The 26397-nt window shown below is 41.1% G+C and overlaps 1 protein-coding gene across 2 annotated transcripts in view; it reads left to right on the top strand.

The window, feature by feature from the left end:
* DMGDH (dimethylglycine dehydrogenase) overlaps nt 1-26397 on the top strand; it is a 74869-nt gene that overhangs the window by 42839 nt on the left and 5633 nt on the right. Inside the window, exons 14-15 of one of the 2 annotated variants that reach the window (XM_021084480.2) lie at nt 2548-2607; nt 23841-23975. In XM_021084480.2, coding sequence (XP_020940139.2) covers nt 2548-2607; nt 23841-23975 — 195 coding nt within the window. The remainder of the gene's footprint in view (nt 1-2547; nt 2608-23840; nt 23976-26397) is intronic. The other variant, XM_021084481.2, reaches the window with a different exon arrangement.

Here is a 26397-nt window from a genome sequence, read left to right as displayed (position 1 = left end):
GACTGTGCAGACCTGTGGCTGCCCCCAAGGGAGCCTGTCTACCCCCAGAAATTTGAGGAGCACCTTTCCTTTTTTTTTGTCTGTGGCATTTGGAGGTTCCCAGGCTAGGGGTCGAATCCGAGCTGTAGCCGCTGGTCTACGCCACAGCCACAGCAACACTATATCCGAGCCTCATCTGTGACCTTCACCACAGCTCACGGCAACGCCAGATCCTTAACCCACTGAGCGAGGCCAGGGATTGAACTCACGTCCTCATGGATACTAGTCAGATTCATTTCCACTGAGCCACAACGGGAACTCTGAGGAACACCTTTCAAATTCTCCCTTTTCCTCTGTCATGCTGCCTGTCTTCATTTCCCCCTTATCATGCACCTTCTGGAGAAATAATAACAATAGGTATCTTTCTGGGGGGCCAAGGTGGTATTCTGGGATGTGTTGGCTTAACCCACTCCCAGCATTAATAATGGGAACTCAGGGTTTCTGTTTGTATGGTTACACATCATCTTCATGGGCATGATTTATTTACCTTCTCAGCTCTCCTTGAAGAAGGTATTATCCGTGATTCTTGGGCAAGGGGTTGGGAGTCCTACCTACAATCCCTGTTCTGCACACGAGCACACCAAGAAACAATAAACAGCATGGTCCAGGGTACACCAAAGTGGTCAGACTGTGGCTCACACCTGCTTCTCCTCTTTCATCTCCAGTATGGCAGGCTATTTTTAGACCCCCTTTTTTTTTTCAGATTCCCTAGTTGGTTCCTTGGAAGACACTGAAGTTTGAGGCCTGAGAGATAAGATAAGGGACAGCGGTAAAGGTTATATTTTAGGGCGGGGTCTCGTGGGTCTGACTGTATCCTCCACCACGTGCTAACTCTGTGGCCTTAACCCTCCAGAGTCTCCGTTTACTTTTCTGTGAGATAGAGACACTCTTTTAATCCTAGAGTTATCATAGAGATCAGATCGTCTGCAAAGTGCCTACGACAAAAAAGAATGAATTTAATTTGAGGGCAAAGTGGATTTGAAGATGCAGGCAGGATCCCTTGGACCATTAGACCAGGGGCAGAAGCACGTGGGCTTTGCATGGAGAGGGCAGCTTCCTGGAGCCACGGAGAGAGCAAGGATGCCTGGGGCGGTTACCTGTGCAGGAAAGGGGTCTGGGGGGGATTCTCAGAGGACCGGGGGCTGCTGCAGGAGAGAATGGAAAACAGCTTTGCCTCCACACTGTGCAAGGAAGGAAGCAGCAGGAGATTTCTCCACCCTCCTGCTTTTGATTTTCTCCTGCTTTTGCCCAGGGAGCCCTTCTCTAAAAAGCTTTTTTCCATCCCTGGTCACTCTGATTTCCTGGCAGTACCAGCACGCCCTCTAGTGTTAGCACAGCCATCAATCTTCCGGGCTTTGTTTTTCACTTTTTTCCCTCTGGAATTCGGAAAATTTGAGCAGATAAAAAATAATTTTAGAATTGTTCAAGTTGACTAGCACATAGGAAGTCAAATTTTACATCATGTAAAACAAATTTATATTACTCATCTAGTTCATACGAGGGCGGTGTTGTCCTTTTGTTAAAGTTTGGCTACTTTTTGTGGAATTTAGACCAGATCTCTTGTAGCACAAGAGACCAGTGAAAACAAAATAAAACTATTGGCTTAAGATCTAGTCCCAAGTAGTGGCTTTAGAGATCCTTGAAGTATATTGTAATAACCAATTTGAAAAGATTGGGATTCAACCTCTAATTTTTCCTTTTCCCTCTCCTGAACTCTGTAGAAGTCATTTTTCCTACTATCTGCTTCCGTCTCTACTTATCCCAATTTCTGGCTAGTTGTAGGATAAGTAGATTACTTAATAACTTTTCAAAATATATTCATGTAAAATTATTGTGTAAAACCACATGAAAGTCTTGTTTCTGGAAAGAACATCAGGTAGTGGTATCCCTCAGATATTTATTATACTAAAAGAGTCTTGGAAAGAAACTGAATTTTACTTTCTAACTTGCTATTCAAATAACAGTATTTGCTGAAAGGCTACATGTGAATTTTATTTTTATTTTTATTTTTGGCCACACCTGAGGCATGCAGAAGTTCCCAGGCCAGGGAAGCAGCCTATGCCACAGAAGTGACCTGAGCCATGGCAGTGACAACACTGGCCCCTTAACCCACTGAGCTGCAAGGGAACTCCTTTATTTAAATTTTATTATATTATTTTTTACTTTTTTATTTATATTTTGGCTGCACCCTGCCACCTATAGAAATTCCTGGGCCAGGGATTGAATCTGAGCTGCAGTTGCCAACTATGCCACAGCTACAGTAATGCTGGATCCTTAACCCACTGTGCTGGACCGAGGATAAAACACACACCTCAGCAGTGACCCAAGCTGATGCAGAGACAAAACTGGATCCTTAACCTGCTGTACCACAGTAGGGATTTTAGATTTAAAAAAAATCACTTTGGAGATGAGGCTACAATTTTCCTTTTTCAGAGTATATTTTTCCCTTAAAAAAATATATGAAAGTTTGCACTCATCTAAGATTTAAAATGCCTATTTCCCTTCTAGATGAACTGTGATACAAATCCCTTGGAAGCTGGACTGGAATATTTTGTAAAGCTAAATAAGGTATGTTTGCCTTCCAAAGTGTACTTGAGGTAAATCTTAAAATTATGCTGTTTCGTGACAGAGCCATGCTTTAAAATTTAACCAAATGTGATCATAAGTTGATCATAAAGTTAGCATTGCTCAAGTGCTTCATGTTAAGCTTTGTCAAAATTTGCTATCAGTTCAAATGATTGCAGTGTACTTGTAGATCTAAGATAATAGAATCCAGCAACTTTAAAGACTGAATCTTGGGAGTTCCCATTGTGGTGCAGCGGAAACGAATCCAGCTAGGAACCATGAGGTTGTGGGTTCGACCCCTGGCCTCGCTCAGTGGGTTGAGGATCCAGCGTTGCAGTGAGCTGTGGTGTAGGTTGCAAACTGGGCTTGGATCCAGCGTTGCTGTGGTTGTGGCATAGGCAGGCAGCTATGACTCTGATTAGACCCCTAGCCTGGGAACCTCCATTTTCCACAGGTGTGGCCCTAAATAAAAAGACAAAAAGATCGAATCTCAGTTCTATGATAAAAATTAGTAAGGATGAGTTTTCAGCAGACATCCCAGGGACCTGTGGCATCATACATTAACTGATGTGGCTTACTGCCTTAGTTGACTCTCCCTGGGTGCTTTCAGCGTGAAGCAGCCTTGCCCCAGCAGATCTAGCCATCTGCCACTGAGCATCTTTGTAAATAACTGCAACATCTGAGTATGAGCAACCGACAGATTTTGAATGTGTTCACTGTAAAGCAGGTGTTACTGAGAAGCCGATACAGGCCCCTACAGGCCCCAAGAATCACAACTGATATTAACATTCCAAAGGGAAGGCTCACATCAGTGGTTCTCAAATTGATCACATCAGCATCACCTGGGAGCTTGTGAAACCTGCAAACCCTCAGGTCCCACCATGGACCTGCTCAATCAGAATCCCTGGGGGTCAGGCTGAGAGCTCTGTGTTTTAACAAGCTTCAAGGAATTCTGATGCCCCTGGAGTCTGAGAAGCACCACCTTACATAATTATTGTGGAAAAGCATATTCGGAGGCCAATTTATTATAGCCTAACTCATCTCTACCAACCCTACAGATATAAATGAGTTTATCTCATTGCTAGTGACTGAATTTTGTCTGTCTTTTTAGGGCCACCTCCCTTGGCATATGGAAGTTCCCAGGCTAGGGGTCGAATCGGGGCTGTAGCCACTGGCCTACACCACAGCCACAGCAATGCCAGATCTGAGCCGCATCTGTGACCTATATCACAGCTCTCGGCAAGGCTGGACCCTTAACCTACTGAGCAAGGCCAGGGATCTAACTTACGACCTCATGGACGCTAGTTGCTGAGCCACAATGGCAACTCCCAGTGACTGTGTCCCTCCAAATTCCATGTGCGGAAGCTCTAACCTGCACGTGATGCTATTTGGAGGTGGGGCCTTTGGGAGTAATTAGGTTTAAATGAGACGGTGAGGCAGAGCCGCCGCCTTGGGATCAGTGTTCTTATGAGAAAGAGAGCTGAGAGCTTGCTCTCTCCCATGTGAGGACAGAGCAAGCGGTCGGCTGTGTGCTAGCCTGGACAAAGAGACCACAGGCAAGACAAACTGGCCAGCACCTTGATCTTGGACTCAGCAGCCTCCAGAACTGTGAGAAGTAAATTTCTGTTGTATAAGCCTCTCGATCTGTGCTATTTTGTTAGAGCAGCCTGAGCTGATTCAGACACCTATATAGTGTCTTAGTAACTACAAGAGAACTTAATGGAAGTACAGTTAGTAGTGATATTGAGGGAGAAACACAGCAGCCGCCTTTGTTCAGGATATTTGTTAGAATCCCCAAATTTCTGTCTTGTCCTGCCTTAGGTACCAGGAAACTAAAGGAAAGGCTGTTTTTCCATCCTATGGAAATATGTGCACACGTGAATATGAATCAGGCTAAGGAAATTTTTTTTTTTGTCTTTTGTCTTTTTAGGGCCGCACCCGTGGCAGGTGAAGGTTCCCAGGCTAGGGGTCAAATTGGAGCTGTAACCACCGGCCTGCACCACAGCCACAGCAATGCAGGATCCAAGCTGCGTGTGCGACCTATACCACAGTTCATGGCAATGCCGGATCCTTAATCCACTGAGTGAGGCCAGGGATTGAACCCGTAGTCCTCATGGATACTAGTCAGGCTCGTTAACCACTGAGCCACGACGGGAACTCCTAAGGAAACATTTTAATGCCCCTGAATCAGTTCCCAAATTCTCAGCTAAGCTATTAACATAAACATGTGTATTTACAGCATTAGATTTTTAGGAAGAACTTCCTAAAAGGTTTTAAAGGGAGTATCTTTCCATACATTTTCCCCATGCCTTTTATTTTTATGATGTACCATCTGCCTCCAGAGCAGAGAAAGCAGGGGCTTAGAGACCCTGGCATCCGATTGCTCCTTCTGACAACACCAGTCTTGGGTTCGCTGTGTAACATCATGATCAAAATGGCCCGACTCCTGAAAGCCCTAAAGCTCTGTTGTTTCTCACCAATAGGTCAACAGATAACTGCTTTTTGCTTCAGTGCGTGGGTATTATTGTTGGAGAATAAGACACAGACAAACAATCTCTTCATATTGAAAATGGATTTTTTTAAACTTTACGATTCTAAGCAGGTGTGGTGTGGATTGCGTATTCCTTCTTGAAATGATGTCAATAACCAAAGCTCAGCTCAGAACTAAGTTAGCTGTTTAATAGGTAGTGATGTTGATTTAGGGTGTGATTTTATGATTTCTGGATTGTTGGTTCTTGTTCTGGGGTCATAGGTTTGTTTTCCAATGCTTTCATTGGGTGAGGGTTGAGGCAGCCCACAGACTTGGTTCTAGTAGAGCCAGGCTTTTTAAATGACCATGACTCAGCTGGTTAGGGGGCAACATGGTAACCCACAGTGATGCTGGCTAATTTCCAAGACAGGTGAATAGGTTGGGTCAGCTTTGTTTTGAGCCAGTTTGTTGGTTTCTCAACAATTTTACCTGGTTTTGTAGCGGTCTATCACATGCAGTAGGTTCCCAGAAAACTTGTTAAAATATTACAAACTCAACTGTGTCTCTTGATAATTGGAGTCCTGTCCTTAAAAACAAAAGTATTACCCAACCTGGCTTCATACAAGGGGTTTTTTGGTGGTGGTGGTGGTGGTTTTTTGTTTGTTTGGTTGATTTTTTTTTCTTTTTCTTTTTGGGGCCACACCCAAGGCATGTGGAAGTTCCCAGGCTGGGGGTCAAATCGGAGCTGTAGCTGCTGGCCTATGCCACAGCCACAGAAATGCCAGATCTCAGGTGTGTCTGTGACCTACACCACTGCTCATGGCAATGCTGGATCCTTGACCCACTGAGCAAGGCCAGGGATCAAACCCACATCCTCATGGATACTAGTTGGATTCATTACCACTGAGCCATGCCGGGGACTCCCCATACAAGGTTTTAAAGAATAAGATAATAGAAGCCCATATTGCTTTGGAAAACTCATGCTGTGTGAAAATGGAAGCAGGAGCTAATACAGAAAAATATTTATATTTTATACCAATCAAAACAAACCCCCCAAATCCTGGCATTTTATAATTGTTTAGAATCAATTCTTTCCTTTTTTACCCTTCAAAGCAAGTAGGTAGACTTCCCTGCTTGACTCTTTTAAGTGTCTCCACAATGACTGCATAAGCTATGATATGAGGAAGAATACAGAGATGCAGCCTGTGTCAGAGCTCGGAGGACCCCTGGAGCTCACAGAGCACCACCTCATCCTCTGAGGACGGAGAGACTGAAGCACAGAGAGGTGGAGTGGCCTAGGTGCAGTCATGTGTGTTGGCCCAGGTTGAACTCTGACCTTGCGGCAATGCTTTCTCACCCACCACTCTTCCCAGCTAGTCCTTTACCATAATGGGCATATCAGCTTTGCAACACTGTCCAGAAATTTTCTGGCAACCTGTATCATAGAATTTGTATGGCTACATTATAAGAATGAACCCCTCCCACCATCATGTTTTGGTTTTAACTGTGTTTTGTGGTAGGATCAGTATAGCTGCTTTGCCCAGTTTAAGAAGGCAAGTGGAAGTTCCCATTGCAGTTCAGCAGGTTAAGAGCCTGGCTAGTGTCTGTCAGGATGCTGGTTCGGATCATTAGCCTGGCTTAATGGGTTAAGGATCCAGCATTCCCGCAAGGTGTGGCCTAGGTGCAGCTCCGTTCCTGCATTGCTACGGCTGTGGTGTAGGCCGGCAGCTGCAGCTCCTATTTGACCCCTAGCCTGGGAATTTCCATGTGCCTCAGGTGTGGCCCTATATAGGGGGAAAAAAAAAAAAGAAAGAAGGAAAGTGGGTGGGTGAGGAGATGAACCATCTGGCCTCACTAGGGTGAACTGTGTTCTCATCAAAACTGGTCCAAAAGTAGAGAAAAGAAAAATTGTGTTGAAGAAATCTTAGATCATAACAATGGCATTTGCCTTCCTAAGAGTTGTCTGACCTTGGTCCCTATGTTGTTGGCTGATGTGAAGCAAATACACACATGTGCACACATTCATTCCTCGAGTCAGCATTTATTAAGTATCATTTATTAAACATGATGATAGGATGCTAGGCCATAGGTCTCAGAGTTCAAGATATGGCTTCTGAGGGCTCTCAGATTTAATGAAACTTGAAACAGATGGTACTTGAGAAACTAAAGCTGTAGGATGCATAGGTAACATTAATTCTGAAAATATTGCTCGGCCTGAGTAGTGCCATCCTGTAAAGAGTGAGCACAGGGCCCCAACAGAAAGTGTTAACACAACGTGACACAAGTCAAAAGAATCGAATATCTCCTTTTAAGTCTTCCTAACCACCCCTTTACCTCCAACAAGTCATATCACTGTTTTTCATAGTCTTATCATTTGTTCCAAAGGGAGTTACTTCTTGGGGAAAAAATTGTGGGTTTTTTTTTTTTTTTAATTTGGAAATGAGAGAAATGCATTAACCAAGAGCAAAAAGGAAAATCAGCTGCCTTAGGTTGGAATCATGAGTATTCTTGGAATGTTCCTCTTGGAATTCCTGAGTCTCCCCATTTCTAGAGAAGCCCAGCGAAGAGCCACAGTGACTCAAATACTAAATGTGTTAAGATGAGAATTTTGTCTTCTCTAAGATCTCCCCTGCCCCCGTTCTCTCTCCCTTTCTTTTCCTGTCTTGGGTTTCTTACCAGCAGAAACATAATAACATGTGCCATATATTAACCACAAGGTATAAGACAGTGTTAAGTCTAGAAATTACGGGGTCTCTCTTTGAGGAAACATCATTTAAAGCATAACCGTTCGGTAAGTCACGTGACACAAAAAGACAGCGAAAGAGGCCAAGCCCTCTCCACCAGGCCCACTACATCCAAGTATTCAATAAATATTAGCATTAGTAAACCATCGAGGTGGAAATAAGTCGTTGTTTACAGACATCAAGTTAGAAAGGGATTTCAGATGTGTTGGGGTGAAAGTACCCAGCTCTGGGAACATTGTAGGTAAATGGAATTAGGTAAATAGGATTTGAGGACATAGAAAATTTTCAGCAACTCCCAGTCTTGACAGCACATCAGAATAATCTGAGGTATGATTCTTTTAAATCCTGCCATCCTTTAAAAAATCCCAAAGGCTCAGGCTGCATTCCAGATCAATTAAAAAATACGTGCTGGAGTAGGGACTCAGGCAGCAGTATTTTTTTTTCCTAATTCCCCAGGTGATTCCAAAAAAGATTGTGATTATTTTTAGACCAGTGATTTTCAACTGGCCGAACATTGCTATCTTGGAGAACTCGAAGGAAAATTACCTGATGCCTTATCCCCAGTGGTTCTCAAAGGCTGCTTCCCAGGCCAGAGGCATCCATGTGACCTCAAGATTTGCTAGAAATAGAAGTTATGGGGCACCATCCCAACCCCAAAAATCAGACTCTGGGGGTGGGGCCTATAGTCTGGTTTAACAAGTCTTCCAGGTGATTCTTCATCTTTTTTTTTTTTTTAACATTTTTAAAATTACAGTATAGTTGATTTAGTGTCGTGCCAATTTCTGCTGTATAGCAAGGGGACCCAGACATACATACGTATATACATACATATACACACACACACACACACATTCCCTGTCTTATATTATCTTCCATCATGTTCTAGCTGTATCCCATGGATATAGCTCCCTGTGCTGTATAGTAGGACCTCACTGCTTATCCATTCTAAATGCAACAGTCCTCCAGGTGATTCCAGTATGTACTGGAGTTGGGAACACTGACCCGCCCAAACCAGTGGGATCAGCCCTTGGGTGCGAGGTCTAGTTGCTTGTTTTTATTATACAGTGAAGATTGAGAACCACTGTCTTAGTTCTTTTAACCTCATACCCACTGTGGTCCTGCAAACAAACGGGAAAGCAGAAAAACAGGTGGCCTGGTCAGAGAATTGGCTACTGGTTAATACAGTCTGCTCTAAATCTTTTTTTTTTTTTAAATTTATTTTTTGGAACTGAAACTTGTAAAATATCAGCCATTTCTGGCTGTGTGGCCTTGGGAAAGCCATTTAATTTCTTTTTCTACTTGAGATTGCTAGTCTATAAAATGAGGACTCCTTTCCATGTCCAAAATTCTGTGAAATACCACCTTGCAATGTGGTTGAAGACACTGTTGCTATGTTACTTACATGAGCCACACAATTGTGTCTTTTTTTTTTCCCCCTTTTTAGGGCCATAAACACAGGATATGGAAGTTCCCAGGCTAAGGGTCGAATCAGAGCTGTAGCTGCTGCCCTACCCCACAGCCACAACAATGTCGGATGGATCAGAGCCACATCTGCAACCTGTAACACAGCTCACAGCAACACCTCATCCTTAATCCACCTGGCAAGGCCAGGGATCAAACCCACATCTTCATGGATACTAGTCGGGTTCATTACTGCTGGGCCACAGCAGAAATTCCCAAGTCTGTCTTTTTAATTAAACCATCCTGGGGTTCCCGTCATGGCTCAGTAGTTAACGAATCCAACTAGGAATCATGAGGATGTGGGTTTGATCCCTGGCCTTGCTCAGTGGGTTGAGGATCCGGTGTTGTCGTGAGGGTGGCTACAGCTCCGATTAGACCCCTAGCCTGGGAACCTCCATATGCCGTGGAGCGACCCTAGAAAAAACAAAAAGACAAAAAAAAAAAAAATCCTTATTCTCTTACCCATTCCCATCACTGAATGATAAATAGAGAAAAAGAGAAGAAAGAAAAAAGGAAGTAAAATCTTTTTGCTGATACCTAGTTTATCATTCCTGAAACATCTGTCAGAGTGTATTTAACAACCATTGACTCATTATCCTTATGTACATCCAATTTCTGTTATGAAACAATCCTCATTTGCCACCCTAAAAGCTTAAATGTGCTATTTAGCTGACTGCTTTCTAATGGGAGTTTATGGAAACCCTGGGCTAGGAATGAATTGAAGTAATTCTTTAGATTGCTTTTATTTTTACAGCTCAACTAAACAGGCAATAAATCGACATATTTAAAGTGTGCCATGTGATAACTTTAAGTGCATGGACGTACTTGTGAAACCATCACCACTTTGAATGTATTCCTCAGAAGTGTGTTTATATCCCTTTGCAATCCCAACCTCCCAACCCTCCCTACATTCCCACATGGCCACAGGAACTTTTTTTTTTTTTTTAATGATGCCCATGGCACACAAAAGTTCCTGGACCAGGGATCGAACGCTTGCCACAGCAGTGACCAGAGCCATAGCAATGGTAACACCAGATCCTTAACCCTCTGAGCCACTAGAGAACTACCCCCTAAGATACTTTTAGATTATTTTGTATTTTCTAGAGTTTTGTATCCATTAAATCATATAATATAAACTTAGCATACTTAGAGACTAATCTGTGATGGTATATGTATCAATATTTAATTCTTTTTTATGCTAAGTAGGATTGCATTATCAGTATGTAGCACAGTGTGTATGCTCACTGATGAACTTTCGGTTGTTACTGGCTTTGAACTATTCCAGATAAAATGGCTGTGAACATCTGTGTGGAAGTATTTGTATGGACTATGGGCTTCTTTTCTTTTGGGTAAATACCTCCAGGTAGAATGACTGGATAAAAGGGCAGGTTTATGTTAACTTTTTAAGAAACTTCTTTGCAAAGTGGTGTACCATTTTTCATACTTTCCATTCTCACCAGCAGTATATGAGTTCCCATTTGTCCACATCCTTTGCAAAATTGCCGTGGTCAGTCTTTCTAACTTCAGTTACGCTAAGAAATGGGTAATGGTATCTTATCATGGTCTTAATTTATTCCCTTAATGACTTCATGCTGAAGATCATTTTAAGTTCCTGTCTGCCATTCCTGTCTCTTCTTTCATGAAGTATCTGATCAAATTCTTCCTCGTTTTTAATTAGGTTCTCCCTTACTTTTGAGTGTCAAAAGTTCTATATACACAAGATCTAGGTACAAGTCCTTGTCAGGTGCATGCTTTGCAAGTATTTTTCCCAGTCTGTGTCTTATATTTTCATTTGTCCAATAGTGACTTTCAAGCTCAGCTTTTAATTTTGAATTTTAGTGTCCTTATCAATTTATTCTTTTATGAATCATGCTTTTTATATCTTATAAATCTTTACGTAACTCAAAGTCACAAAGATTTTCTGATGTTTTCTCCTAGAGGTATTATCATCTTTTTACATTTAGATCTGTGATTCATTTTTAGTTAATTGTAGTGTCTGGTACAAGATATGAAGTTTATATTTTAGCATGTATATGTCTAATTGTTTATAGCACCATTTGTTGAAAAAGAACACATTCAAACTGCATTCCTTTTGTGGCTTTGTGAAAAAACACTTGTATGTATATATTTAGGCCTGTTTCTGGACTCTATTGTATTCTGATGATCTATTTATCTTTCTCGATACCAGTGCCATACTGTCTCGATTAACCTGCAGCTTAAATCAGGTTGTGATAGCCCTGTAATTTTGTTCTTCTTTTGCAAAGTTGTTTTAGTTATTCTAGGTCCTTTGAATTTCTGTGAACTAAAAAACCTGCTGGGATTTTTATCAGAATTGCATTTTATCTGTAGGTCAATTCCGGTCTTCCATCTCATGAACAATGTATGTCTTTCTCTTTATTTAGGTCATCTTTAATTCCAAAGACTTTTATAGTTTATAGTTCTTGCATATCTTTTAGTGGATCTACACTTCAGTATTTTATTTTATTTTTCTTTTTTGGCTGCCCTCTGTCATCTGATGTTCCTGGGCCAGGGATTAGATTTGAGCCACAGTTTCGCCCTATGCTACAGCTGCAGCAATGCTAGATCCTTTTAACCCACTATGCTGGGCTGGGGATAGAACCTGCATCCTGGAGCTGCAGAGAGCTTCCTGATCACATTGCACCACAGAGGGAACTACTATTTTATGTTTTGATACTATTGTAGATGGTTTTTTTTTTTTTTTTTTTTTTGCTATTTCTTTGGGCCGCTCCCACGGCATATGGAGGTTCCCAGGCTAGGAGTCGAACCGGAGCTGTAGCCACTGGCCTACGCCAGAGCCACAGCAACGCGTGATCCGAGCCCCATCTGCAACCTACACCACAGCTCACGGCAATGCTGGATCGTTAACCCACTGAGCGAGGGCAGGGACGAACCCGCAACCTCATGGTTCCTAGTCGGATTCGTTAACCACTGCGCCACGAAGGGAACTCCTAGATGGCATTTTTAATTTCAATTTTCAGTTTATTGCTAGCCAACAGAAAAAAATGGGATTTGTGTATTGATCTTATTATACTCTGCAAATTTGTCAAACCCACTGAGTAGCTCTAGTACTTTTTTGTGTAGTTCTTTTTAAAAAGTAAATTCCATTGGGTATTCTACATGAACTTTGTGTTTTGTAAAAAGAAAGCCTTTGTCTTTCTAATCTGTATGCCTTTCATTTCTTTTTCTTGCCTTATTGGGCTGGCCAGAACCTCTATTGTATGAAACTGCCACAAAATTAAAGAGAAGTAGTAAGAGCAGATATGCTTATATTGTTTCCTGACTTTAAATGGAAAACATTCATCATCATCATTCTTTCATCCTTAAGTATGATGTTAGCTGTAGGTTTTTCATAGATGCTCTTTATTAGGTTGAGGACATTCCTTTCTATTAGTGCTAAAATTTTTGTTTGTTTGTTTGTTTGTTTCAGTGACTCTGGTTGGATGTTTATTTTTAAGTTAGGAGTATCAGATTTTGGCAAGTGCTTTTTCTGCATCCATTGAGAGTATCACATGGTTTTTCTTTTCTACTTTGTTATATGGTGAATTACATTTATTTTCAAACATTAACCTAATTTTAATTTTGGCATAAAACCCACTTAGAAATGATGTGTACCTTTTTGTATAATATTGGGGCTTATTTGATTATTTTTATGAGACATTTTGCACCTATGTTCTCTTTATAGTATGTGTTACAGCTTGGAATTATTTTGTTCATTTTTCTCTGTCTTTTGATATGTTTCTCAATATGGGTTCTGGCAATACAAGATAGATTTGGGCTTAACATTTTATCCCCAACACCTATCAGGGCTGGCACATAACAGATGCCCAGCAAATAGATTTTTTGTTGAAAGCGGTGTCACAAAATAACGCCAAAGAAGTACTGGGACCTCATCCCAAAGGGTCTCATCTGCTGGGCTAGGGAGTTTGGAGTGTATGCTAGAGACATTGAGAAGCCAAGGATGCTGAGGAAGGAGTTCCACTCTGGTGATGGAGGATAGATTAAAAGGGAATTACCCTGGTGATGGGGAGATCACTTTCCCAACTATTGAGGAAATCCAGGGAAGAGATATTGAGGGCTTCAACTGAGGCAGTGGCTACAAAATGGAGATGAAAGTGCTGTGAGTCATAATAAGGTAGCGTGGCTATCGATCACATGAAGGACTGTTCTTGAAGGGAGTGGAAAGGAAGGTCTAGGCTCTTGTTAATGAACAGGTGGGATGTGACAGGGATGTTGGAAGGACTGTGAGGCTGAGGAGCGATGGGATAGCCAAGTGGAGAAACTTAGGTGGGAGGTGAGCACATAGGTTTGGAGACATCTGATCTGAAAGTATGAATTTAGGTCGTTCGCTTATAGGTGGCAAGTAAATCCAGGGATGTGTAGGGACCCATTTCGATAGCACACTGTACTTATCTCTACCATGGTATTTTCACACCTCATAATACTGGCTGCCTCCTCAACTAGACTGTGAGCTCCTTGAGGACAGAGGCCAAGGATCCTTAGGGCTAACACTGGGACTGATAGTTTGATTGGATTTTGTTTATTGGAAGGCTTCGAATCATGGCTCTGCTAACTTACTGGTTCTGAAACTACACAACTTGCTTACTTTAGTTTTATCATCTATAAAATAAAATATCCACCTTATAAGTCTGTTAAGACATATGAGATAACATTTCATACTTCAATAAAAGTTAAGTCCCTTCCATCTTAATGAGTTAAATCTAAACAAATCTGTTACAGAAAAATGACTACAGGCAAAATCCTTTCAGTTTTTTGAAGACCTTGGTAAGAAATATCTTGAGACCCTATCGAGGCTTTTTTCCCCCTGTTTTTCCTATTTCTTTTAGTAATTATTTACTTTGCATTTAGGCTCGAGCGTTCTACGTAAAACACCAAATGGGCAATTTTTCTTCACCGTAGTCTAGAGAAATGTAAACTATTATGAAAACTCAATATGATAATTGTTGCTAATACAGTTAAGTATAAAAACATGTCTGACAAAGCCACAGATCCATTTCATTATTTTCCATTGAGTCCTCATCGGACTCAAAATCTGAAAAGTAAATATTTTCTTTAATATTGAATCTAGTAAAAGTCCTAAAACACACGCAATGGGGACTATTTTCATTTTGAAACATCAAGTTTGGTTTGGATTCTAATTAACCTAATTATTGGCCTGGCTTAAGAATCATATTGAAATATTTTCAATAGATTTCTAAGTATCCCACCGTTTCTTTTGGTTAATAGAGTCCTTTTTCTAGTTCTATGGAAGACTTTTTTGAGAAGCAATACTTAACTGTTTAGTAGTTTGGGGTTAGAAAAGTGTTAGATGAATTGTTTTAGTTTGCAAAGAGCAGAGGATGAAAACTCTGTGAATGTGGGAGTATTCATTTCCAGCCAATAACAGCAGACTGAAGTTAACACTAATAATTAATACTTTGCTAATAAAGAGATATGGAAATTATGGTTGTTATTAAACTTAAATGGAATGTTAAGAAGCTCTGCATAGAGGAAAAGACCCCAAGAATTAGGAAGCCTCTTGGGTTCATGGTTTGGTTCTAATTCACTTTGGCACATGGGGCAAGACCTCTAACTTTGGGCTTTAATTTTCTCATATGAAAAATGATACTAGACTAAGTTTTCTGCCTATTTAAAAACATGGGTGATTCTAATTGTGTGACTATGAAGTATAATTTGTCTTGATGGAGTGGTAGGCCAGTCAGATCCGTTCCTTTAAATAGGTGAATCCAGTATATGGCTTAATCAGTTTGACCTGTGAGGATAAGCACAACTAACTGGTGGAAGTTAAGTTTACGTGGAATGCAGGTTAGTCATGGCCACATGTGTTCCAAAGGGCTTCCCATCAGGACTGGTTTTCAGTGGTGATCCCTGAGCCCCATTTTAAACGAGGAGCTAGTGGCAGAAGGATGGTAGCAGAAGTCTGGTCACCTGGATTTTCATCTCTGCTCTGCCACTCATGGTTCACTGGTGACCAGTAGGCCTCTGTGCGGTTCTCTCCATGTCTATAAATGCAGGAGTGTGATTCCACCAGTTCTGTGCCTGGTGCCTAAGGGAGAGCTTCTTGTGGATCCAGCATGTTACACTGATTCTTTGATGTCTTTGTGAACTTTGGATATTTAGGTTAAGAATGATTTTGGTGGAGTTACTGTCATGGCTCAGTGGTTAACAAACTCGGCAAGGACAGGTTCGATCCCTGGCCTCCCTCAGTGGGGTAAGGATCTGGCATTGCCATGAGCTGTGGTGTAGGTTGCAGATGCAGCTCAGATTCTGCATCTGTGGCTGTGGTGTAGGCTGGTGGCTGTAGCTCTGATTGGACCCCTAGCCTGGGAATCTCTTTATGCCATGGGTGCAGCCCTAAAAAAAAAAAAAAACAAAAAAACAAAAACAAAAACGAAAAAAACAAAAACACTATTTTGCCCAACAATTCAATCAAACTGATGCTTGCCTTGCATGTTTTGATGGCTTTTGACTCCAAATATATGGCACAGAAAACATCCAACACTAGGTTTTTATAATTTCTCTCTCCTCACCCATAAGAGCCCACCACCTTGACTTCTTATTAGAACCTTCCTTCCCTTGCAGCTGTCAAATTTGGTTTTAGCTACACATCTGAAAACTCCATTGCTCTGAGAATCACAACCAAAATATATGCTGGTTTAATTTATTTCATTTTCATGTGCTTTTAGGTAATATGTATGCCTTTAATAAAGCTAATAAAAGATGAGTAATTATCCTTCACTTAAAACCTACTTAATGTTTTCATTTATGTGGGTATTATATTTAGGATATATTACAGGTGGCTGTCTTAATGGCTTTTATTGCTTTTTAAAAGTATAAATTAAAAAAAACATAAGCCAAAACTATTTTAAGGTATAATCTCAGGGCCCCAGAAATATATGTTTCTCAAAGACTTTAACAGCTATTTATATAGTTAATTTAGCAGTGACTCACTAAAAGAATATCTTTCTGTTCTTAGGTCATCCAGAAAGCACTCATTTTAATCACAGCGCTTACTTTCAGACACATTTTCTTCTCTCATTTATAATTAATAGCTATGTAATGAAGTCTACAGTTTTGAGAGGGAAGTCAAGTAAAATGAGAATGAATTGCTATTGGCCCACTTTAAATCTTCCCAAGCTAGGTGGAAGATGAACTTGGGAAGGGAGAATTGTCTCAAGAGGCAGATAACACCTCTTACCTGAGGTTTTTCTGTTTGTTTGTTATTCTTTTTTCTTTTTAGGGCCTCACCTCTGGCATAGGAAATTTCCCAGGCCAGGGGTCGAAATGCAGCTGCCGGCCTACACCAAGCTGTGTCTGTGACCTATACCACCGCTCACAGCAATGCCGGGGATCCTTAACCCACAGAGTGAGGCCAGGAATCGAATCTGCATCCTCATGGATACTAGTCAGGTTCATTACCACGGAGTCATAATGAGAACTCCCTTATTTTTTTAAGTTTTATTGCAATATAGTTAATTTACAATGTTGTGATTATATCTGCTGTACAACATGTACACAGTTATACATATACACATACCCATCCTCTCTTAGTTTCCCCACTGAACTGTTACTTTTTTTTTTTTTTTCAGTCTTTTTTTAAGGGCCACACCACGGCATATGGAGGTTCCCAGGCTAGGGGTTGAATTGGAGCTGTAGCCACAGGCCTACACCACAGCTCACAGCAATGCGGGATCCTTAACCCACTGTGAGAGGCCAGGGATCAAACCTGCGTCCTCATGGGTGCTAGTCAGATTCGTTTCCACTGAGCCATGATGGGAATTCCTGAATTTGTTACTTTTAATTTTTCTCTTTTAAATGATGTTTTCTGGGGTTCCTCCGCCTCTCCTATTTCCTGTGATTAACTGATAACCTTATGCTCCTGCTTAGACTTTGGTAAAATTGTGCATTTGGCAGAGTTAAGCTCCCTTCCCAGCACATCTTATTCCTTCCACCCCCTGGCACCCACCCCAATTGTCCTCATCCAGCACCCCCAAAAATCCTTTCTGAACCTTTTGGTTGTGGCCAGCTTATTATTATTATTACTATTATTATTATTAAAGTATAGTTAATTTACAATGTTTCATCAAGTTCTGTAGTACAACAAAGTGACCCAATCACACACATTTCCCTGTGTTGTATAGTAGGGTCCCATTGCCCATCCATTCCAAATATAACAGTCTACATCCAAAAAAACCCCAAAAAGCCCATCCATACCACTCCCTCCCCTTTCCCCTTTGGAAACCCCAAGTCTGCTTTTCTCGGCCATGACCCATTTCTGTGGGGTTTTTTTGATTGTTGTTGTTGTTGTTGTTTTAGATAGGATCATCTGTGCCATAATTTAGATTCCACAAATAAGTGCTATCATATGGTATTTGTCTTTTTCTTCTAGCTTACTTGACTTAGTGTGAGAGTCTCTAGATCCATCCATGTTGCTACAAATGACATTAGTTTGTCTTTTTTATGGCTGAGTAATATTCCATTGTATGTATGTACCACATCTTCTTATTCCATTCATCTGTCAATGGACATTTAGGTTGTTTCCATGTCTTGGCTATGGAGAACAGTGCTTCAGTGAACATAGGGGTACAGGTATCTTTTTCAAGGAAAGTTTTGTCTAGATACATGCCCAGCAGTTGGAATCACTGGACCATATGGTGGCTCTATATTTAGTTTTCTGAGGTACCTCTGTACTGTTGTCAGTAGTGGTTGTACCAATTTACATTCCCACCATCAGTGGAGGAGGGTACCTTTTCCTCCAACCCTCTCCAGCATTTGTTATTTGTTGACTTGTTAATGATGGCCATTCTGACTGGTGTGAGGTGGCACCTCATTGTTGTTTTGATTTGCATTTCTCTAATAATTAGTGATATTGAGCATTTTTCATATACCTGTTGGCCATATGTATGTCTTTGGAGAAATGTCTGTTTGGGTCTTCTGCCCATTTTTCACTTGGGTTGGTTGGTTTGTTGTTGAGTTGCATGAGTTATTTATATATTTTGGAGATTAGGCCCTTGTCTGTTGGCAAAGATTTTCCCCACTCTGTGGGTTGTCTGTTTTTATTTTTGTTTTTGTTTTTTAATGGTTTCCTTTCTGCGCAAAAGCTTTTGAATTTGATTAGGTCCCATTGGTTTGTTTGTGTTACTGTCATTAGTCTAGGAAGTGGATCAAACAAGATGTTGCTGAGATTTATGTCAAAGAGTGTTCTGCCTATATTTTCCTCTAGGAGTTTTATAAGTGTCTGGCCTTAAATTTAGGTCTTTAATCCATTTTGAGTTTATTTTTGTATAGGGTGTTAGATAGTGTTCTACTTTCATTCTTTTACATGTAGCTTTACAGTTTTCCCCACATCATTTATTGAAGAGACTATATTTCTTCCACTGTATGTTCTATTGCCATTTGTCATAGATTAGTTGACCATAGGTACTCAGGTTCATATCTGGGCTTTCTTTCTTTTTTTTTTTCTTTTTCTTTTTGTCTTTCTGCCTTTTCCAGGGCCGCTCCTGGGGCATTTGGAGGTTCCCAGGCTAGGGGTCTAATTGGAGCTGTAGCCACCGGCCTACTCCACAGCCACAACAACGAGGTATCTGAGCAGCATCTGCGACCTCCACTACAGCTCACAGCAACGCCGAATCCTTAACCCACTGAGCAAGGCCAGGGATCCAACCCAAGCCTTATGGTTCCTAGTCGGATTCATTAACCACTGCGCCATGATGGCAACTCCCATATCTGGGCTTTCTATCCTATTTCATTGGTCTATATTTTTGTTGTTGTGAGGTCGTGGCCAGTTTTCATCACAGTCCCTCTGACTCAAAGGAGATGAAAAGATGGGGCTGGGCTCCCGAGATCTCTGTTCTTAACAGGTTTTTTGATCATCTTTGGTTAACTCACTTCTTTAGACCCCAGATCTACCATCTATGGGGTATTGGGAAGATTGACTGAAAAGTGCAAGGAGTTTTGGAGTTTATGCAGATGATAGTTAACATGAAAGCTCATCTTTCAAACTCAGTTCAAGGCCTTGCTTCTGTAAATCTGTTGCTGGCAGAATGCTGTCTCAGCCCCCTCCAAATTAATCATACTCCTTCTTGAGTCTGCACCATGCACACCCCTATCCTAGCCTCTGTTTGTTTACATTTCTGCCTTGGACATGCATTTGACATTTTTTTTGTTTTAAACTTAACAGAATGTTACAGTTTTAACACTCTCATAGAACAAACAGAAGCAACATTGACTCATGCTTCCAACTGGTAGTACAGATGCATATGCTGTCATGTGTCGTGTACCATGTTTCCTGTGATCTCAAATTATTCTTTTTTCCTCAGACACATTAAACATTGAAGAAATAAAATAATTTCAGCACTGGGCATGTCGCGATGTGGAGGGAATGGGTCACATCTCCTCAGGGGCCTTTGAGGAGCTCTAAGACCATGTTCTATTTAGCTCTAAATCCCCTGTGTCTAGTAGCTCATACCCAGCAGGAGAATGACAATTGTTGAGTAAATAATTGAAAGAAAATTCTTTTATAGGGACTCAAGAGAACCCCAAACCTTCAAGATCTGAATGAATCTGTGATAGCAGAGATTCAGATTCTACAAGGAGGTCAAGAAACCATTCAAGATCCTCTGAAACTCCATAAATGACATTGTATAGTGCACAGCCACGCAGGATTATTCCAATTACTTTTCCACACAATAAAGTGTGAGACTTTTTTTCACTGCAGTCATTGGCTTCCTTTATAGACAAGAACTCTAAAAAGTACCTCTCGTCATCATGATAGCAAGTCCTTTATTTTTCTTTTTACTATTTTTTATTTTTAAAAAACTGTAAAATTTTTTATTAAAGTGTAGTTGGTTTACAATGTTCTGCCAATTTCTGCTATACAGCAGGGTGATCCAGTCCTAACACACATGCACACACGGTCTTTTCTTCTTATTATCTTCTATCATTTAAAAAAAATTTTTTTTTATCTTTTTGCCATTTCTAGGGCTGCTCCCGCACATATGGAGGTTCCCAGGCTAGGGGTCCAATAGGAGCTGTAGCCTCCGGCCTACACCACAGCCACAGCAACGTGGGATCCGAGCCGCGTCTGCAACCTACACCACAGCTCATAGCAACACCAGATCCTTAACCCACTGAGCAAGGCCAGGGATTGAACCCACAACCTCATGGTTCCTCATTAACACTGATCCATGACAGGAACTCCATCTTCTGTTATGTTTTATCACAAGTGATGAGATAGAGTTCCCTGTGCTGTACAGTAGTACCTCATTGCTTATCCATTCTAAATGTAATAGTTTGAATCTACTAACCCCAAACTCCCAGTCCATTGCACTCCCTCCCCCTGCCCCCTTGGCAATCACAAGGCTCCTCTCCATGTCTGTAAGTCAGTCTCTGTTCTGTAGATAAGTTCATCTATGCCATATTTTAGAGTCCACAAGTGACATGTTAGTTGTCTTTCTCTTTCTGACTTCATTCACTTGGTGTGAGAATCTGTAGTTGCATATATGTCACTGCAAATGGCATTATTTTGTTCTTTTCTATGGCTGAGTAGTATTCCATTGTGTATATGTACCACCTCTTTTTAATCCATTCATCTGTTGATGGACATTTAGGTTGTTTCCATGTCTTAGCTATTGTGAAGAGTGCTGCTATGAACAGAGGGATGCATGTATCTTTTTGAATTTTAGTTTTGCCCAAAGATATGCCCAGAAGTGGGATTCCTGAGTCATATGGTAGTTCTATATTTAGTTTTCTGAGGTACTGTTTTCCATAGTGGTTGTACCAATTTACATTCCCACCAACAGTGGAAGAGGGTTCCCTTTCTCTACTTCCTCTTCAACCTTTGTTATTTGTTGACTTGTTAATGATGGCCATTCTGACTGGTGTGTGGTGGTACCTCATTATGGTTTTGATTTGCACTTCTCTAATAGTTAGTGATGTTGAGCATCTTTTCATTGCGTATTAGCCATCCTCAGGTCTCTTTTGGAGAAGTGTCTCTTTAGGTCTTCCCCCCATTTTTTGATTGGGTTATTTGGGGTTTTTTGCTGTTGTATGAGATATAATATATTTTGGAAATTAAGCCCGTGTCAGTTGCTCATTTGCAACTATTTTCTCCCATTCTATAAGTTGTCATTTCATTTTTTTATGGTTTCCATTGCTGTGCCAAAGCTTGTAAGTTTGATTAGGTCCCATTGGTTTCTTTTTCTTTTTATTTCTGTTGCCTCAGGAGACTGACCTAAGAAAATAGTTGTTCAGGTGCTATCCGAGAATGTTTTGCCTATGTTCTCATCTAGCAGTCTGATGGTTTCTTCTCTTGTGTTTAAGTCTTTTAAGCCATTTTGAGTTTTTGTGCATGGAGTAAGGATGTGTTCTAGTTTCATTGATTTACATGCAGCTTGTCCAGTTTTCCACCACCACTTGCAGAGGAGACTGTCTTTTTCTCAGTTCATATTCTTGCCTTTTTTTTTTTTTTTCCAAAGATTAATTGACCATTGGTGTTTGGATTTAAAAAAAAAAAACTTTTTATAAATTATTTTGTGGATTTTTTTTCTTTTTTCTTTTTTTTTCTTTTTTTGGCTGCACTTGTGGCATGAGAAAATTCTGCAGAGAGGAATCAAAACTGTGTCACAGCAGAAACCTGAGCTACAGTGGTGACAATGCCAGGTCCTTGACCTGCTGCACCACAAGGAAATGCCAGCAAGTCTTCTTTTAAAAGATAGCAGTATATATGTTATATATATTAGAATTCCTCCTGCCCACTAGTCCCATCTTAAACAATGTGAGTTCCAGTCATCTTTGAATTTTTACCTGGCTTCATAATAAAGCTTGTAGTTGGTTCTTAGTATCTGGATCACAGCTAAGGGGAGAGAATTGAACTCATTTTGCAATTATTTTAACCTTGGCCAATGGAAACTTTCTTTTGCTCCCTGTGCCGTCAGTCGTTTCAAATTGCGATATCCGCAGAAATCATACCGCCCTGTGGGCTTCTCCTAGACATTGTGAATCAGTAAAGTCGTCAACAGGGGAGGGTCTCAGGCAGAGGGTATATGAGCACCTCTCCTCCTTCTTCATTGAGAGTGGAAGGCACTTACTGGCCCCAATCCTTAAAGTTCTGTGTGCTGAAAAGAATTGTATAAATCCTAAATGTTGGCAGCGGAGGACCTGTGTGGCCTGAAACAATGTTTCCTTTCTTCTTTGATCAACGAAGAAATTAAAGTCATTGTTTCTTTTCTTTCAGAGGGTAGTTAATCTATGAGAACTGGTTTGAGAATTTGTCTTCCACATAAGTCTAATTCACCAGAGATGTGATTTTAGATGTCACAAATTCTTCCTTTTTCCTGTTCAGATGAGAGATGAGCACACTGACGGAGAAGCCTTACCCCAGCGCCTCACCTGAGTCCACCCTCCCTCCTTGGCTCTCCCACTGCTCTTGGCCTCTGATTAGTTTTGCACACTGGTCAAGGGTCCCTGGCATTCTGGTTGGATAGCATGGCATCTTCTGTACTACTTAAGTGTCTCCACTGAGGAGTCATGGCTCACCTGTTTGTCCTGCTCCGTTATAAGGTGTATTACTAATAAATATGAAAGTCTTGGAGTTTGCAGAATTCCTACTTTTTTTAAAAAAATATATATATTGGTGTATAGTTGCTTTGCAATGTTTTGTTAGTTTCAGGTGTACAGCAAAGTGATTTGGTTATAATAGACATATATCCATTCTTTTTCAGATTCTTTCCCATATAGGTGATTTCTGTTTTTTGTTTTTAATGCATAAACATGTATTCAAGGTTATGTCTATAACAATGTCACTATCACTCATATTGGAAATAAGCCTGAGTGTGCCCAGGGGACTGCACCAGGAACAGGAATGTCATCTGTCGTGTGTGGTGGGGAAGGAGGGGAAAAAAACGTTGAAAAGCGCCGCATTTGAGAATACGCTCTTTGATCGCAGTGTCTGCTAGCTGACAAATTCTGTAACCCACACGGGGCCTAGCAGGATGCCTCCCACACAGTAGGGGCTCAATAAATTTCCTGAATGAACTCATGAGACAGCCCAGTAGGTTAACACATTCCAGGAATGTGGAATTGTTCTGACGAAGGAAAAAATATAGGGCATCTGGGGGTTGTTTTGGCATCCCACCTCAAAAAAGTGAATTCCCTTCTTGGGAAAGACTTCTTTTAGGTAACAGTTGGCTTGTGCCTGGCTCACCGCTCACCGTCCAGAACCATTGGCTTCAAGGGTCACTTTCATAATCAGTCATCGCACTATCAGGCCTTCTGGTTTTCTGCCTGGTAAATTTGTTACCACACGTTACTACCCTTAAGTCTAAGCTACTTGAAGGAATAGATGGGCTGATACTGTCATTGGGGGACTAAGAAATATTTGTCTAGCTGTTTGATCCAATCTGTATTTTTATTTAATGTGTAATTGGCGAGAAAATAGCCAAGGCAAATTTAAATGCTTGCATCTCTAACCTTGTCACTGTGTCTGGGCATTCATTCATCATCATTATCTCGGATTCCTGCAGCCGGCAGACTTCATAGGAAAGCAAGCACTGAAACAGATTAAAGCCAAGGGGCTGAAACGGAGACTGGTCTGCCTCACCTTGGCAACGGACGATGTTGATCCAGAGGGAAATGAAAGCATCTGGTATGACGGCAAGGTGAGTGTGGAGGACCCCACAGCCAGGGCCGCTGCAGCGGGTCCGCGGCACAAATTGTCATCTCTGTTTCCGTTTACAGTTGGCTGCTAGTTATGTATCTATTGGTGAGAAGACACTCTTGGATTCTGAACTACCATTCAAGAAACAGAAATTGAGAGGAAAATGAAATAGGGCTCATTTTTGACAACATCCAATTCCATGTCATTTAGTTAAAGGCAATAAACTCAAAGACATGAAGTACATTGGACAATGAGGAAGGTATGACTTGGTAAAATGACCTGTTGGCTCACCACATCCCTACCTGGGAATGCAAGAGGGCATTTTTATAAAGAATTTGGTGTGCCAACTTTGCTTCTCAGGGATCTTTTGGAAGGAAGCATTTTCTTTCTTTTTTTTTTTAAATAATGATTTTTAATTTTTTTTCACTATAACTGGTTTATAGTGTTCTAGTTTCATTGATTTGCATGCAGCTGCCCAGGTTTCCCAGCAATACTTGCTGAAAAGACTGTCTTTTTTCCCATTTTCTGTTCTTGCCTCCCTTGTCAAAGATTAATTGACCATAGGTGTTTGGGTTTATTTCTGGGTTCTCTATTCTGTTCCATTGGTCGGTCGGTCTGTTTTGGTAGCAGTACCACACTGTCTTGATGACTGGGGCTTTGCAATATTGCCTGAAGTCTTGGAGAGTTATGCCAGAAGGAGGCAATTCTTAACTTTAGCACCTCAGCAGAAAAAAAATTCCAAATGAAAACATCTATGAAATAGAGGGATAAGCCTTAGAAAGCAAAGTGGCAATCTTCTAGCTCTTCAAGAGGAATCAGAATACCTTCTTCTCGCTTTGGAATGCTACACTTCCTTCTCCTCACTGTTGGAATTCAGTAAAGCCAAAGTTAATCAGATAACTTACCCATAGAACTTCACTTCCTCTACTTGTTATGACTACTCATGAAACCCATTTTGGCTCAACATCTTGCTGTGTTTTGGCTGGTGTCATCAGGCAGGGACGCTCAACTTAGACCAAGGGGCTTTTCAGACCCGTCTAAACAGGTGTTCTGTATTGATTAGGGTCTGTTTGGTCAACACCCAAAGACTCAGAAGTTCTATGCCTGGGTTTTGTTCTCATGCCCTGCCGCCTACTTAATACTTGTTTCCATTTTCCTTGCCTCTTCAGTGACAAAATTAGTGCTGGAGGTGGGGAGAGCCAGTGGCGGCAAATCTCAGCCTTTGGGTTACTAAAGAAATGGCTGTTTGGGCTGAGACATGGGTCATTTGAATATACAGCTGACATCTACAGAGTTGCTACTTGTGCTGGATATTTTTGATGTACTCTCATTTACTTTTGCAACACCCCTCCAGAGATGTATGGTCATTCCCATTTAAGGATGACTTTGGGGCTCAGAGAGATTAAGTAACTTGCTTGAGGTCACACAGCTGGTGATTCACGGAGCTGATCGCTAAGCCAGGTACAATTGGATTTGCAATTGTTCATCTTGTCTTCTAAGCCATGTTGGTTTCCCCCATTTGCCCTCTTTTCTATCACCGATGTCCCCCTGTGTTCTTCTAAGCACTTAATTGTCTACCCACAGTTCTTACGCATCTGAATAACAGGCAGATATTCTTAGATACTATGATGCCAATAGATCTTTTCTTAGAGCTTAAGCTCTTAAACACCTCTCCTTTAATTGTGTTGTTTGCTTTTCTGTTTGAACCATTTCTGCTCTTACTTCACTGTTGCTACTTCTTCTTTCTGATCTAGTCTCTGGATCAGCCTTCTTTTCCTTTTTCTTTCCTTTTCTTTTCCTGTCCTGTCTTGTCTTTTGTCTTTTCCTTTTCCATTTCCTTCCCTTTCTTTTCTATTGTGTTCTTTCCTTTTTTTTTTTCAATATAAAGAAGTTTGTTGCATGTCTTCATTGACAGGAGAAAAATAAGGAACACAGCATTTCAGACTTTATTCAAACCCACAAATGGTAATGAAGGGCACTCCCAAGTGACAGGCATGATCCCTAAGATCTGAGATCAGACGAGATCAGGCGTGTTCAGGGTGGTATGGTCGTAGAAGATCCCTAAGATCTGGATCAAAGGCCATGCCGGGGAACATGGGTGACTTGTCAGCTTTGCTCCCTCAGCACCTCTGCACCTTCCTCCTCTGTGCCTCCCTGACACCCCGAGATCAGTTAAAAGTGCAGAAACAAAGTCACTCTAAAGGAGGTTGCAGCCCTCTTTTCTTAATATGTTCTTCCTCTAATTTCAAAGTTTCCCGCGATTTCCCCTGATAAGGCTTCTGCCATTAACTGCTGGAGCCTCTCTGGGTCTCAGGGTTCTCATCTGTGAAATGAATGAGGTCATGTCTAAGGTTCTTTCCGCCTCTAATTAATTTTTCCCTAGGCGTTATCTTTCTCCCACCTCTTTTTTGCTTTGTTCTACA

The sequence above is a fragment of the Sus scrofa genome, chromosome 2 (assembly GCF_054392235.1).
Source record: "Sus scrofa isolate SSC_HxYL_T2T_F1_AM1 chromosome 2, Sscrofa_HxYL_maternal_Yorkshire_Landrace_v2.0, whole genome shotgun sequence".
Taxonomy (NCBI): domain Eukaryota; kingdom Metazoa; phylum Chordata; class Mammalia; order Artiodactyla; family Suidae; genus Sus; species Sus scrofa.
Note: the sequence above shows the minus strand (reverse complement) of the source record. Positions and strands in the feature narration are given on the sequence as shown.